Here is a 14,631-nt window from a genome sequence, read left to right as displayed (position 1 = left end):
GCCACTAGAGGGCGCTCAAATCTTATTTTCTCATAGTTCCTCCATGTGCTCACCTACACGCCTCTCCCTCAGATTCCTGACCAACGTTAATTACATCAGGTGATTCCATCTGTGATGGATGGAGGGACGAACAGACAGCAACCCTGTTTTTTTTAGAACAGATCAAAGAAAAGTGATCAAATCAAAGAGATAAGAACAGAGCAGTCAGAACAAATAAATCACAGCAAAACATGTCAAAGAAAACAGAAGAGATCAAAGCGACCAGATCAAAAGGGAAGTGGCCAAATCAAAGTGATCAGATCAAAGAGAACGGGCCAAAGGGGGACTGACCAAATCAAAGCGAATAGATCAAAGGGGGACTGACCAAATCAAAGCGAACAGATCAAAGGGGGACTGACCAAATCAAAGCGAACAGATCAAAGGGGGACTGACCAAATCAAAGCGAATAGATCAAAGGGGGACTGACCAAATCAAAGCGAACAGATCAAAGGGGGACTGACCAAATCAAAGCGAATAGATCAAAGGGGGACTGACCAGATCAAAGAAAACAGAACAAAGAGAACAGATCAAATCAAACAGACCAGACAAATGAGAACTGATCAAATCGAAGACAAAAGGACAGATCAAAGTGAACTGACCAAATGAAAACAAAATAGATAACAGAGAACAAAAGAGATAAAAGAGAAAAAAAACAGATCAAAGAGAATAGATCAAAGATAGCTGATCAAATACAAATACAAAGACAAAGACAACAGATCAAAGACAATTCACCAAGTCCATAACAAAGTAGATCAAAGAGAACTGACCGAATTAAAGAGAACAGAAAATATCAAAGAGAAAAGATTAAAAGAAACTGACCAAATCAAAGAAAACAAAACAGATCAAACAGAACAGATAAAAGAGATCAGATCAAACCTGACAGAACAAACTGAACAAAACCGATCAAACAAAACAAACAAATAAAAAAGAGTTTTATTTATTTATTATATTTATCACTAATTTCTGAGCTGGTCAGGCTGAACTTCACACACAGCGTTAATTGATTTAGACTCGTTATTATTAACACCTGATACTGACTGTGTGCTTTATGTTATCAGCGGTACTGCTCTCAGCCAATCAGAACGCAGGAATGAATTTAACACTCATCAGGAATAGTGTTGTGTTTTATTGGAGAAACAGACAACATCATTGTTTATTCAAAACCAACATCGAACTGAAAGATTAAATCTGTCTGTGTTTGGCCTCGAATATTACGGATGTGTGTGTGTGTGTGTGTGTGTGTGTGCGTGTGTGTGTGTGTGTGTGTGTGTGTGTGTGTGTTATAGATGTAATAACCTGAGTAATGGTCTGTGTGTAAATAAACAGCTCGATTATAAAGTTTCAGTCACAGCGTACACACACTAGCTGTCTGTGTAAAATACACTCACACACTGATGACTTATTTACATCTTTGCTGTATGACGTTTGTTGTTTATCGTTCAGTTTTATTTTATTTTATTACATTTAAAAAAAATGAGTGTTGTCTTTTCATAAAACAAAACAAAAACAAACAAAACTTAACATTTACAAAAATCAGCCATTCTTCTATATTTTATTTATACTTTATCACTTCCTGTGTTTTTCTTCTCAGCTAAAAAAATGACCTTGAACTTCGTCTCTGTTGGAGAAGTAAGATTTTTTTTAACGCGTAGCATTTTCAGGTTCATTACAAACTTTTCAAATGACAAATTACAAACAAAAAGAGTCTTTTAAAATTAAAATTCTCATCCAGTTATCACCTGTAAGAGGTTTTCTAACACAGAGATGAACACAGAGAGACGCGAGGACGTCTGACGCAGCCACAGCGAGTCCCTCTGCTCGGAGGTGTGAAAAAAATATCACACTTCTAACGACGTTAACGAGACACACATCACTGCGTGTTTGTGTTTCTGCATCACTTTATCGTCTCATTAAGGTTGAATAAATTTCACTGTGGCTGCTTCAGAGCTGACAAAGATAAATATATTAAAATATACATAATACACCATATATGTAGATGTACTAAATATGAAACATAATTGAATATTTTGAATATTTCTATGTTTTAAAACATTGAAATTAGATTCTAAAATAAAATAGCTATTCTACATACATAATAATTCACTCCGAGAACAAGCTCTTTAATAATGCAAAGAATTTTGTATAATAAATAATGACAATAAAGGGAGAAATATATAAATATGTGTTAAATGCATTAAAATGTAGAAATGTCCCAGTTAAAGTTGTGCCTCTGTGAAGGATGTAAACAAAATATCGAATGAAATTTGTGCTGTTTTTGTTCTAAAGGAGATTTTTTTATCTGTATTTGACATACTCCAGTGAAGCTAAGGTCGTAAGGTCTTAAGTTGAGATCTGAACATACCACTGAAGTCTCGTTAAACCTTTAAGACAGACATCATGACCTTTGAGCTTCATCACAGAAGCAACAAAAACGACTTTCTCTCATCAGTGCTAAAATGCCAGAGCTGATTAAATAACCCCAAACCTCATTTCTGTCAGCTGTGAGAAGCCAAATCCAGTCGCAGGCTTCGTTCTGTAGCGTGTTCATCTGCAGAGCTTGTCCAGCTGTGATGTGTGAGACCCAGTCACATCTGTAATAGTCATAATAATCATATCTTTTTCTCCACAAAATGTAATTTTGTTTGTCAAAGCCAGGTAAGAAGTATATCGAGGCGTTCCAGGGCTGAAAACGTATCTCAGTGACACAACAAGCAATTTTTCACTTGAGTTTAAAATTTAGTGACCTTCACTGATTTCCTAAAAGTCTTGAGTGTTCTTATTTATTTTACTCTTTTGCTATATGCAGGCTGCCAATTAGACATCATGAGTTTGTAGTAAACAGTAAAAGCTGATTTACACTTTTACGTAGTTTCATGTATGTGTATGTGTGTCGCACCACTGAAACAGGGATTGTTGTTAAGAGTAGCTTGCAAAGAAAGCAATACCGGTTGCACATTTATGATATTGAGAAGTTTATTCAGTAGCATCAGACTTTGTGGGAGACACGAAAACGCTTCATCTGAAGCAGCAGAAAAACCAATTCACTGAATGGGAAACTTTCAGAACATGAAAAATGGATTTCCTTCTGGTAGCAGGTCTTGCACTTGCTCGAGGTGGACTTTAAACCGCTGTTATGTGAGCAGAAAGAAAACAAGATGGCGATGCCATGTGGTAGAATACGCTGTTCAGCATGGTGTCATCCCTTCCTCTAACATACACTATTTATTATTTTTTTTGGTAAACTTCTAGTCTTTCTTTTGACCTGCTAGGACTTTTGTTAGCAATGTTAGAAGCTCTGTACATATTAGAGCAACAAAAGATTCAAAATTCAATTCAATTCAATTTTATTTGTATAGCGCTTTTAACAATGGACATTGTCACAAAGCAGCTTTACAGAAATAAATGGATTCAGGATATAAATTGTAAATGTATGAATTTATCCCTAATGAGCGAGCCAGAGGTGATGATGGTGAGGAAAAACTCCCTGAGACATCATAAGGAAGAAGCCTTGAGAGGAACCAGACTCAAAAGGGAACCCGTCCTCATCTGGGTGACATGGATAGTGCGATTATAAATAAATCTCTTCTATAACTGTGTACTACATGGACACATAGTGTGATTGTGTAACCAGGAACTTGATTAAAGTTTTCACATGAAGTCTGTTTTGTTGAATCTATCCACTGTGCACTGATGGAGGCCTGAGTGTAAAACTGCTCGTGCCAGCTGCAGACCCAAAGCCAGCACAGCAACCGCAGTCCCGAGCCATTAGAGTACAGCTCCCCATATGAACCGCAGCCTGACGCCTTCTCCACGGTCCCCAAGCGGCACCATCCCCAGCAATCCCAATGATCTTCAGGCTGTCCATGCTACCAAACAACAAATATGTACCTCCTGAGACAACAGCAAAGTCCAGCTGCCCATAATGGCCTGATTTCCTCCCTTTACACCCCTGTTTTTCCGTGGAGAGAAAATAATGAGGACATTATTAGCCATTACAGCTAATTAGACTGGGAATACTGGCCTGGTCTGGGTTTTCACTGACCACTGGGACTAAAACATGAGTTCGGCTTGGTACAAAAAGCGGCGTGTGAGTGTTTTTTAGGATTATAAACAGGACATAGTGACTGGTCAGACCACTTGATGGAGGATTTATGGTGAGCGACAGATGCATACTGTGTTCTGAATGCTGTTATAGGGAAATTGTTTAAAATTTATCTTTATTGTGTTCAATATCTTGTTCGTTATTTATTCGCAGGAAGCAAAACATCTCAGCAGATGGATTTTGAAATGAACTCGAGCCAAACTCTGACACTGGACGTCATTCCACTTTGCTACGAATTTTTAAACAGTTCGTGTCCGAAACTGGCGTACCCACTCCTCCTCAGAGTGCCGCTCTATGTGTTTTTCGGCTTGGTGGTGATTCTGACAGTATTCGGAAACTTTTTTGTCATCCTGAGCATCATTCATTTTAAACAGCTCCACATGCCGACAAATTATCTCGTCCTGTCTCTGGCTGTAACGGATTTGTTGTTAGGAGGATTTGTAATGCCTCCGAGCATGATCCGATCTGTAGAAACTTGCTGGTATTTGGGGACTTTATTCTGTAAAATTCACAGCAGTGTTGATATCACATTGTGCACCGCGTCCATTTTAAACCTGTGTTTCATATCCGTCGATCGATATTATGCTGTGTGTCATCCCTTGTTGTATCAGACCATAATTACACCTTTTGTCACGTTGGTTATGATTGTCATTTGCTGGAGTGTTTCATTCGCGGTTGGATTCGGAATAATATTTCTTGGTCTCAACATCCTGGGCATTGAAGATTTTTATTACGAAAACGTTGCCTGTGAAGGTGGTTGTGTTCTGTTCCAAAGCGCCGCCTCCAGCACCGCTTCCTCTTTGCTCTCTTTTTATTTCCCAGGTATCATCATGCTTAGCATTTATACCAAAATATTCCGTGTTGCACAAAAACAAGCCAAATCCATTCAGGACTCAAAAAATAAAGCGCAATCGATGATAAGCAAAGAGGAGAAAAAGGCGACAAAAACCCTGGCGGTGATTATGGGCGTGTTTCTCTCACTTTGGACGCCATTTTTTATCTGCAATGTCATCGATCCTTTTATTGGTTATTTGATTCCTCCTGTATTGTTCGATATGCTGGTTTGGATCGGATATTTAAATTCGACCTGTAACCCGATTGTGTACGCTTTTTTCTACAAGTGGTTTAGAAAAGCACTACGGACTGTTTTATCTGGGAAGATATTTCAGTCAGGTTCTTCAAGAATGAATCTTTTTTCACATTGAGTAAAAAATTTAAATGGTGATATCCTGATGTTAAATATTTATATCATTATATTTGTTAACATATAAAAGTTTTATTCCAGTTTGTTCTGGCAAATTTATTGTGTACATGTTAAAAACAGAATTAACATAATTATTCACGTAATACTTTCAAATTGGTCCAAAACGAGGAACACAACTTTCTTCATGTGTAATGTAACTCATGAATTTTTTTTACACTATTTTTAATGCATGTGAAAATTTCTTACAAGTCAATGACCTACATGCATTAGATTTATCTTTATGTATCTACCAAGAAAAAATGAGTTGGTGATTGTGTGAAGCAGAATTGTAACTACTGTAACTGCATACGTTTTTTTTTCCCCCCAAAATGTGTATAATCGCCGAACAGTCACAATAATAATCTACTCTTCTTCTTCTTTTTTTTTTTCTAGCTACATAAAATTAAGTGCAAAAGTCTAAATCTAAATCTAAAGAACTATACTAAAACCTTAAAAATAAATTTGTAAATTATTATATGTAAAATAAATTAAATTAACTGTTTAGATTTTAATAGGCAAATACATAAGATCATAAATACATAAGAGTCTATGAATGGATCATTATTAGAGTGATTATAATGTTTCTAGCATGTTATATGTTTGGCAACCGTTCTTTTAATCTTAAAAGATGAAGTGTGTCGCTTTTTCATTTTCACACATGAATCAACGCCTCTGAGTCCTGACCTTAACCTCAGTGAAAGGCTTTGGGATGTGCTGGAGGAGACTTTACAGACTGCTCACCTCTTTCACTGTCAGCACAAGATCTTGACCAAAAATTGATGCACCTCTTGATGGAAATAAATGTGCAAAAGGTGCATCAATTTTTGGTCAAGATCTTGTGCCAATTCATGTGTGAAAATGATTCTTCATGCTCTCTGAGCCATTCTTTCACAATTTTAACCCTGATGAATCTTGGCAGTGTCGTCCTGGAATATGGCCATGATACGTCTTTCTACACGGTTATTAAAGAATTAAAAAGCGACACACTTCATCTTTTAAGATTAAAAGAACTGTTGCCAAACATATAACATGCTAGAAACATTATAATCACTCTAATAATGATCCATTCATAGACTCTTATGTATTTGCCTATTAAAATCTGAACAGCGACTTTTTTTTTGGCCGGGCAGTGTGTATATAATATATAATATATAATATATAACATATTTAACATAGCTTTATTTAATCTTTTTCTAATCTTTAACTACACAGAGACATTTTTAGTCTCCAAGATCCCATCAGCTGTACCACAGCAGTCCCTAAGCTCCAATTATGGACATTAAATAAGTTTTATTAGTGCATTATATCCTTCAGGTCCTCTACTGAGCAACATAACCCCAGTGACATGCCTCATGGATGAAACATATAGTTTAGTATCTTGTTTTTCATGAGAGTGTATGGTTTTTAAATTCAGAAATATTACACTTCCTTTACTTCAGAAAAATTGACATCTACAAAGAATCTTCATTTTAAGCTGAAAGAATGCATCTATTGTGTGAATGTATTGTGCAGTGAAATGACAATCTGGCCTAGTCCTCTTTAGACATTTAAATAATTAAATTAAAGCTCAGAAATGAATAAGGAATGATAAGGAATAAGATATGAAGAAATAAGAAATATTTGTACAGGAATGTGCAAAAAAAAAGGGATGTACAAAATATGCAATGAATGTGTTTCATTTGAAATATTATTATCTAGTTAAAGCTTTATGTAAGGTCTTTCAACTGTTGGTGAGTTTATTACAGCGTTTATTTTTCAGATGAGCTAAAGATTTCTATTTAGCACATTTTTCCTAAATAAAAGAGTAAAAGAGGTAGGAATCACTGAGATCTTCAGATTTCTGAAAACTCAAATAACTAAATAAAAAAATATTCACTTTTGTAATAGCATGAATACTTTTGTCTACACCATGATTTTCAAACTTTTTTTTGTAAAATATATCATGGTGTAGAGCTTGTTACCCCTTTTTACTCATAATTTACCCCTAAAACCCCCAATTTCTCACTAATCTGCCCTCCTCTGCATGCACGAGCTCACAGAAGCCCACAGTTCATCAGCGTTGCTAATTGACAGAGGAGAGATTTTGCCATCCCTTCAACTCAGAAAGCACGGCCAATTTTGCTCCCTAGAGTACTGGCCATCAGTGGCTGTGGCATTGTTGGAATTCAGTCTTGTGATATTAATGAGCTTAATGCCATCTTAGTCCCCCTTTACACTGGACACCACGCCCTCTTTTTCCCTGTTGACAAGAGAATATATTGATCTGAAACTTTTCCATACTAAACCTAAGGAAATCCTGGCATCATCGAGACCTCACTCGTCCATATGTTGTCCTGGCCCATCCCTTCCCTGGTTAACCAGTGTGCACAATGCATCTAAAAGGTCCACAGTCTACATCACAGCCACCTTCATGTTTCACCTGGAGGTTGGAAGGAACATGAAAAAGCTCATGGAACATCAGGGGAGATGACTGGAGAGCAAACAGTGGGTGATAGAGGGACTAAATTTGGGTAGTGGTACTCACTGCATGTTACAGAACACTTCTGATGAAGGGCATAGTGACTCAGTGTATGATTCGCCACAAGCCAATGAGGATCTTTCCGGAAAGTGAGGCACCAGGTTCCCTGTCATGGTTCCCCCTCTCTGAATGCAATTTGAAAACTAGAGCAATGAGTGCCATGATAGCGTCAAAGTCTTACTGTGTATTTATCACATTAGTTATTAGTTCCGAGCCTTGGTTTTTCAAAGTGTTATATTGCATCCTGGTTTCCATGTTTTTCTGGTCTGGACCCTTGTCTGTTAGTTCTTTTATGATAACAGATATTCTGTGGATAACCCTATAGCCCTGTGGTTTGGATTTTCCCTAATAAAGCCAACACTGGGTTTCTGCACTTGTCTCATGCCTCACTACATGTTACACCCCCCTGTGCATACAAACCTCCAGAGTTTACATTGTTTACAATAATCACTGAGCTGAAGATTAGATATAATAAGGTATTTCTATAAAATCTAAAGTCATGGCCTAGGTCATTATTATCTGTTAAACTGTATTGACTTTTTGTTGAAAATAAAAGGAATAAACCTAATTTGAATAAGAACCTTGGGCTGGTTGTTTATTTCCTCATCATGCTCCACCAGGAATTAATTTTACGGACTGCTATTGGCCAAGATAGACTATAAATTTAGATGTTCTTCTCTTTGGTTAACTTCATCTACATGGTCCACGGTATGGTCTACATGGTATGTTGGGTTATTATGAATACAAATGTTTAGAACTTCATGGTTTGTAAACAGTGTAATGTGATCTGCACTATAGTTTTTAATGCACATCATACCAGTCAAGCTCATTGGATAATTATGTATTAGTGATGATTTATTATTAGTTTAACTTCATGACATTATGCTAACAATGTGGTAATGCTATAGTCTGAACTTTATATTCTCAGCTCTAGAAGGCACTGTGCATGCTGTAGATGGACAATATCATCGATTTGGGGATTTTGGAGGAGCCTTCACTTTGTTTCAGTTCCCTTAATACATCGTGTTTGAAGATTAATTATCCTCTGGAAGTTCGGGTTTTACTCTACATCCTCTTTAGCACTTCTTCTCTTATCACTGTGATTGGAAACCTGCTTGTGATCATAACTGTTGTACATTTCAGACAATTACGCACACCAACTAATTACCTGATTCTCTCTCTGGCTGTTGCTGATCTGCTTGTAGGAGGAATAGTGATGCCTCCTAGCATGATCCGCTCTGTGGAAACTTGCTGGTATTTAGGAAGCACCTTTTGTAAAATACACAGCAGTTTGGATGTCACTGTGTGCACTGCATCCATTTTAAACCTGTGTATTATTTCTTTAGATCGATATTATGCTGTATGTCATCCGCTTCTGTATTACAGTAAAATGACTCCGAATACCATTAGATTCATGATCACAGTGTGTTGGGGCATTTCTGTTTCTGTTGGGTTCGGGATGATATTTCTGGAGCTCAATATTCTTGGAAATGAAGATTTTTATTACAATAACTTTGTGTGTGAAGGCACCTGCATGGTGTTCCAAGCCAAAGTGGGAGCTGTGGTATTTTCTATGCTTTGTTTTTACATCCCCGCATTAATTATGCTATGTGTGTATATGAAAATCCTCCACACTGCACAAAGACAAGCTCGTGCAATTCAATCCACAAATGCACAGATGAAGACAGCAGGAGAAAAAGCCACTATGAGCAAATCAGAAAGAAAGGCCACAAAAACATTAGCCATAATCGTGGGAGTTTTTCTGACTTCATGGGTACCATTTTTTATTTGTAACTGCATAGATCCATTTACAGGATATTCAGTTCCACCAGTTGTGTTTGATGTATTCCTTTGGGTCGGATATTTTAATTCAACATGTAATCCGATAGTGTATGCCTTTTTCTACAGCTGGTTCAGACATGCTTTTAGAGTCATTCTGTCTGGGGGAATATTTCAGGCTAATTCCTCACACACTCGATTGTTTTGATTGCATATTCCAAGCTGAAACTGTATACGCTTGGTTCAAATTCTATCAACATTTCTTTTAGGTGAAAGAAAAGTGTTTAATAATGAGTGTTGTTTGTAAACCTGAGTCAGAAAGGTGATATTAGTAGCGTTCTCATTTCATCCCTCTAGTTCCACAATTACTTGTGTACACATATGCCAAGGGGCTTTTGGAGCTGCATTTTGATCAATGTTGTTTATACTGATCATTGCTCAAGTACCTGAAACCAGATAGCATGGCAATAAAAGAATATGACATGAACTATGGACACTGATCCAATACAGTATGCTCAGGGATAACATCTTAGCTTAATATCTTGGTAAGCACAGTGTGGGCATGTGTTCCAAAGCTTAAAGATGATGAGTGGGCTTAGAGAAACAATTACCAATTATTAGGATTAATATTTTTTCCTTGGTAACTTGATACCATGGATTCTGGGGCCATAGATCATATGGGTGGGGGTGAACTTGTCCTGCTGGTACCTGAGTGAGATATTTCCAGGTGAACTATGCTCTGTAGCCCTATCATACTATATTTATGAATGTCACTGGTTATGTCAGGCCACTAAAATTGTTACTTGAACAGATGTGGGCATATTTGTTGTATTCCACAGCACTTAGCACATGCCCTTAACTAGAGAGACTTACAGAAGTGCTTTGTAGTAACTATTAAAAAACGTATCCTCACCCTAATACAAATAGACCAAGCACCAAGACTTCCATTAAAATAAGCTTCTGTTAAAGAGATAGAAGTGTGGGAATACAGGTATTGACACAGTAAGAGCTTTTTCCTCTATTTTCCCCCTGAACAGGTTTAGTACTCGCTCAAGTGTTTAGTAAAGAGTTGGTCCTTCATCTTCTCTCTGAATACAGCCAGACGAAGTTCTATCACTCATATGATAGCTTCAAGTTTTCCCTGAACAGTTTTATTCTTCTGAGTGAACTGTATTTTCATAACCTGACTGATCCTAGGTCTGACAAGACACAGAAGCTGGGGTTTATTTTATCAGGGTTTACCACTTCATAGGTAATGCCAGCATCGAGTGCTCCTGGATATTCGACCCAGGGCCTAATGACCTCCTTTCTGTTCTCATTGTCTTGCTTCAGGCTCCACATTGTGTTGATTTTAATTATGTTCACCTTTTCCATGTTTTACCCGGATTAGCTTCGCTATTCCTTGATCTCATTGGGACATCTTACTATGTAATTGTCCCCTTAAGTCCAAGCCTGAGTTTCAGTGTTTCACTGTGCTTCCTAGTTTCCTAGACCTTTGCCTGTTAGTTCTTTTAGGATTGTGAATATTTTGGTGATAACCCAGTCTGCCTGTTTTGACCACCACTGTGAACTCTGACACTGATTTGGATTTGCCCTAATAAAGCCAATTCTGAGTTTACGGATTTGTGTCCATCCTCTACTCACTACATGTTACACCCTGTCTGTGTTTGTGTGTGTTAGATTCTTCTATGGAAGTTTGTTTTTTCCTCTATCATGCCCCACTGGGAATTAATTTCATAGACTGCTATTGGCTAAGATAGACTATAAATGTAGGCGTTCATTTCTTTTGTTAACTTTCCTCTACAGAGTAAGGAAGGTACAGAGTAAGGTATGATGAATTATTATAAATACAGTCATTTGCTTTCTGCACTGTTAGAGTTCTTATGCAAATTTCATCGTACTTGTCAAAGTCCTTGGATTATAGGATATAATATTAGCTATTATATTATACTAATGATGTGATAATGCCATAGTTTGACCTTTATGTTAATTTTATCCAGCTCTAGAAGGCATTGTGACTGCTGTAGATGGACAATATCATCGATTTGGGGATTTTGGAGGAGCCTTCACTTTGTTTCAGTTCTCTTAATACATCGTGTTTGAAGATTGATTATCCTCTGGAAGTTCGGGTTTTACTCTACATCCTCTTTAGCACTTCTTCTCTTATCACTGTGATTGGAAACCTGCTTGTGATCATAACTGTTGTACATTTCAGACAATTACGCACATCAACTAATTACCTCATTCTCTCTCTGGCTGTTGCTGATCTGCTTGTAGGAGGAATAGTGATGCCTCCTAGCATGATCCGCTCTGTGGAAACTTGCTGGTACTTAGGAAGCACCTTTTGTAAAATACACAGCAGTTTGGATGTCACTGTGTGCACTGCATCCATTTTAAACCTGTGTATTATTTCTTTAGATCGATATTATGCTGTATGTCACCCGCTTCTGTATTACAGTAAAATGACTCCTACTACCATCAGATTCATGATTGTTGTGTGTTGGGGCATTTCTGCAGCAACTGGGTTTGGGATGATATTTCTGGAGCTCAATATTCTTGGAAATGAAGAGTTTTATTACAATACCTTCCTTTGTGAGGGTGCATGTACGATTTTTCAAACTAAAGTAGCAGCCCTGGTGCTTCCTATGCTCTCCTTTTACATCCCTGCAGTAATCATGCTTTGTGTGTATGTGAAAATCTTTCGCACTGCACAAAGACAAGCTTGTGCAATTCAATCCACAAATGCACAGATGAAGACAACCGAGGAAAAATCCACTATAAGCAAGTCTGAAAGGAAGGCCACAAAAACATTAGCCATAATCATGGGAGTTTTTCTGACTTCATGGGTGCCTTATTTTACCTGTACCTGCATAGATCAATTTACAGAATATTTAGTTCCTGCAGTTGTGTATGATGTCTTAATCTGGGTGGCATATTTCAATTCAACATGTAATCCCATAGTGTATGCATTTTTCTACAGCTGGTTCAGACATGCTTTTAGAGTCATTTTGTCTGGTGAAATATTCCTGGCTCATTCTTCACACACCAAATTGTTTTAATTGCTTGTTTTATAATTTTCACAGGTGAAACAAACCTGTTGAATGTGTATAAATCTGAGGCAAACAGATGATATCATCGGCTGCCTCCATTCCCTATTTACAGTTCCACACTCCCACCTATGCACAAACATGCAAAGGATGTTCTTCAAGATGATACATATACATATATATATATAGTATGTTTTGAGTAGAATATTCTAACATAGCAATAAAAAGAGTTAAAGTAATACAACCTGGGTTGGATGTTTCATCATTTTTTTTCAGTGGAAATTAACTGTATAGGCATTGTCATCTTCTAGCTGAAGATTTACATTTATTATTTCATATTTATCAAAAACATCTTGTAATTGAGCTGAATAGATGAGGGTTAATGCCCTTGCTCACAGGCCAAAGTGTGACAGCTTGGTGGTACCAGGATTCAAACTCACAACCTTATGATTCACTAATCCATCTGCTGAGCCACTACTGCCCCGGGCTTATGTCCTAAAGAGCAAACCAGATATGACATTCACAAGGAAAAACACCTCTGTTAAATGTTGAAATAGTGAATATACAGGTGTACACCATCTATGGGTGTTTTAGGGTTTAAACCACACCTTACCAACCCTACAACAGCAGAGTCTGTAATAATTTAATTATAGAATTACAGTAACTATATTTAAAATATTTAGCACACACTCACGAAAAGAGAGACTTAAAGAAGTGTTTTGTAGTAATAGTTGAAAAATGTATCCTCACTATGGTACGAATAAGCCACGACACAAAACTACCATTAAGCTAAAACCCTGTTAATGACACGTTCTTGTAGGAGTACAGGTATGAAAACATTACAATTTTTTCCCCTCAATTTTCCCTTCTATAGGTTTTGTGCTCATTTAAGTGCTTGGTAAGGAGGGAGGACTTCAGTCTTTGTTTGAAAACAGCCAGGGGAAGTTCCACCACCTGTACAATAGGCCTTACCCATCCCTCTACACCCCATCCTCTGAACAGCTTTATTTTTCTGAGTGAACTGTATTTTCATAACCTGGCAGATACTAAGCCCAACAATAGAGAGAGGATGAGGTTATCAGGGCTTACCAGGAGAGTTCAGGAGTGGGGAAAAAAATTTCCGTGGCACCCAGTTTTAAACAGACAAGACCTCTGGGTCACTGGGGACAGTCACCTCCTAGAAATTTTTAAGTGGGACAACCAGCCTCCATGTCCATGCAAACAGTTGGCTTGGCTCAAGCTTTTACAAAGGGAGGGGACTAAATACATGTTTTTTTTCTTGAATGCAGTAGGACAGGGGTTCCCTAACTATTTGGGCAAATGACCACAAATAGATATTATGAATTATTGTTAACCTTGACCACCCTACGTTTTTCATTCCAGATTTATAGATCCATTTTTTTTTTTTTTACAGTAGGTCCGTAACATACATATGTATTGTCACAGCAGACCTCCAGGCCATGCACACAACCACTACACGCTCCTTACATGACTGCCGCCCGGGTGTTGAAGGGACAGTGCCACTACAGCATCACTGTTGTGGACTGCAAACAAGTACTCAGCCACGGGGCAGGGCGTAGAAATAAAGCATGGCTGGTGACCTATAATGACTGCAGTGGCTCTTCACCCTCACAGAAAAGACACGAGAGTATAAATGGGCATCGCGGCTCAGCCCATGGCCCGAAAAGCCAGCACCACTCACATCCTATACACCTACACCCTACTGCTTCTTCTTCAATTTAAAGAAATAAACCCACCCCTTTTTGCACTAATCCTGTCTCTGCCATGCCTGTGTTCTGCCAGCTGCTGCTGCGAGTCGCTACACTAGTGGAGAATGCAGGGATGAACAGAGACCCAACCCCCACCCACACCATGGACCCAATACTCACACTTACTGGAGACT

General features: G+C 37.9%; 3 protein-coding genes across 3 annotated transcripts; all 3 read left to right on the top strand.

Annotated features, from left to right (window-relative positions):
* The first annotated feature begins 4,200 nt into the window (after positions 1-4,200).
* On the top strand, positions 4,201-5,346 carry LOC113536536 (trace amine-associated receptor 1-like). Its single transcript, XM_026930532.3, has one exon. It carries the CDS (start codon positions 4,315-4,317, stop codon positions 5,344-5,346), a length of 1,032 nt encoding a protein of 343 aa, XP_026786333.1. The 5' UTR covers positions 4,201-4,314.
* A 3,264-nt stretch (positions 5,347-8,610) lies between these two features.
* Positions 8,611-10,061, top strand: LOC113536530 (trace amine-associated receptor 1-like). Its single transcript, XM_053231847.1, has one exon. It carries the CDS (start codon positions 8,858-8,860, stop codon positions 9,887-9,889), a length of 1,032 nt encoding a protein of 343 aa, XP_053087822.1. The 5' UTR covers positions 8,611-8,857; the 3' UTR covers positions 9,890-10,061.
* Positions 10,062-11,708: 1,647 nt separating this feature from the next.
* Positions 11,709-12,840, top strand: LOC113534682 (trace amine-associated receptor 1-like). The gene has a single exon (XM_053231857.1). The coding sequence runs from the start codon at positions 11,709-11,711 to the stop codon at positions 12,738-12,740; it is 1,032 nt and encodes a 343-aa protein (XP_053087832.1). The 3' UTR covers positions 12,741-12,840.
* Positions 12,841-14,631: the final 1,791 nt, after the last annotated feature.

The sequence above is a fragment of the Pangasianodon hypophthalmus genome, chromosome 30 (genome assembly GCF_027358585.1).
Source record: "Pangasianodon hypophthalmus isolate fPanHyp1 chromosome 30, fPanHyp1.pri, whole genome shotgun sequence".
Lineage (NCBI taxonomy): Eukaryota > Metazoa > Chordata > Actinopteri > Siluriformes > Pangasiidae > Pangasianodon > Pangasianodon hypophthalmus.
The sequence above is the reverse complement of the archived record's forward strand: the minus strand, read 5'-3'. Positions and strand labels throughout refer to the sequence as shown.

Coding starts and splice junctions, on each gene's coding strand:
- LOC113536530 (XM_053231847.1), top strand. CDS start 8,858: ATGGACAATATCATCGATTTGGGGATTTTGGAGGAGCCTTCACTTTGT.
- LOC113534682 (XM_053231857.1), top strand. CDS start 11,709: ATGGACAATATCATCGATTTGGGGATTTTGGAGGAGCCTTCACTTTGT.
- LOC113536536 (XM_026930532.3), top strand. CDS start 4,315: ATGGATTTTGAAATGAACTCGAGCCAAACTCTGACACTGGACGTCATT.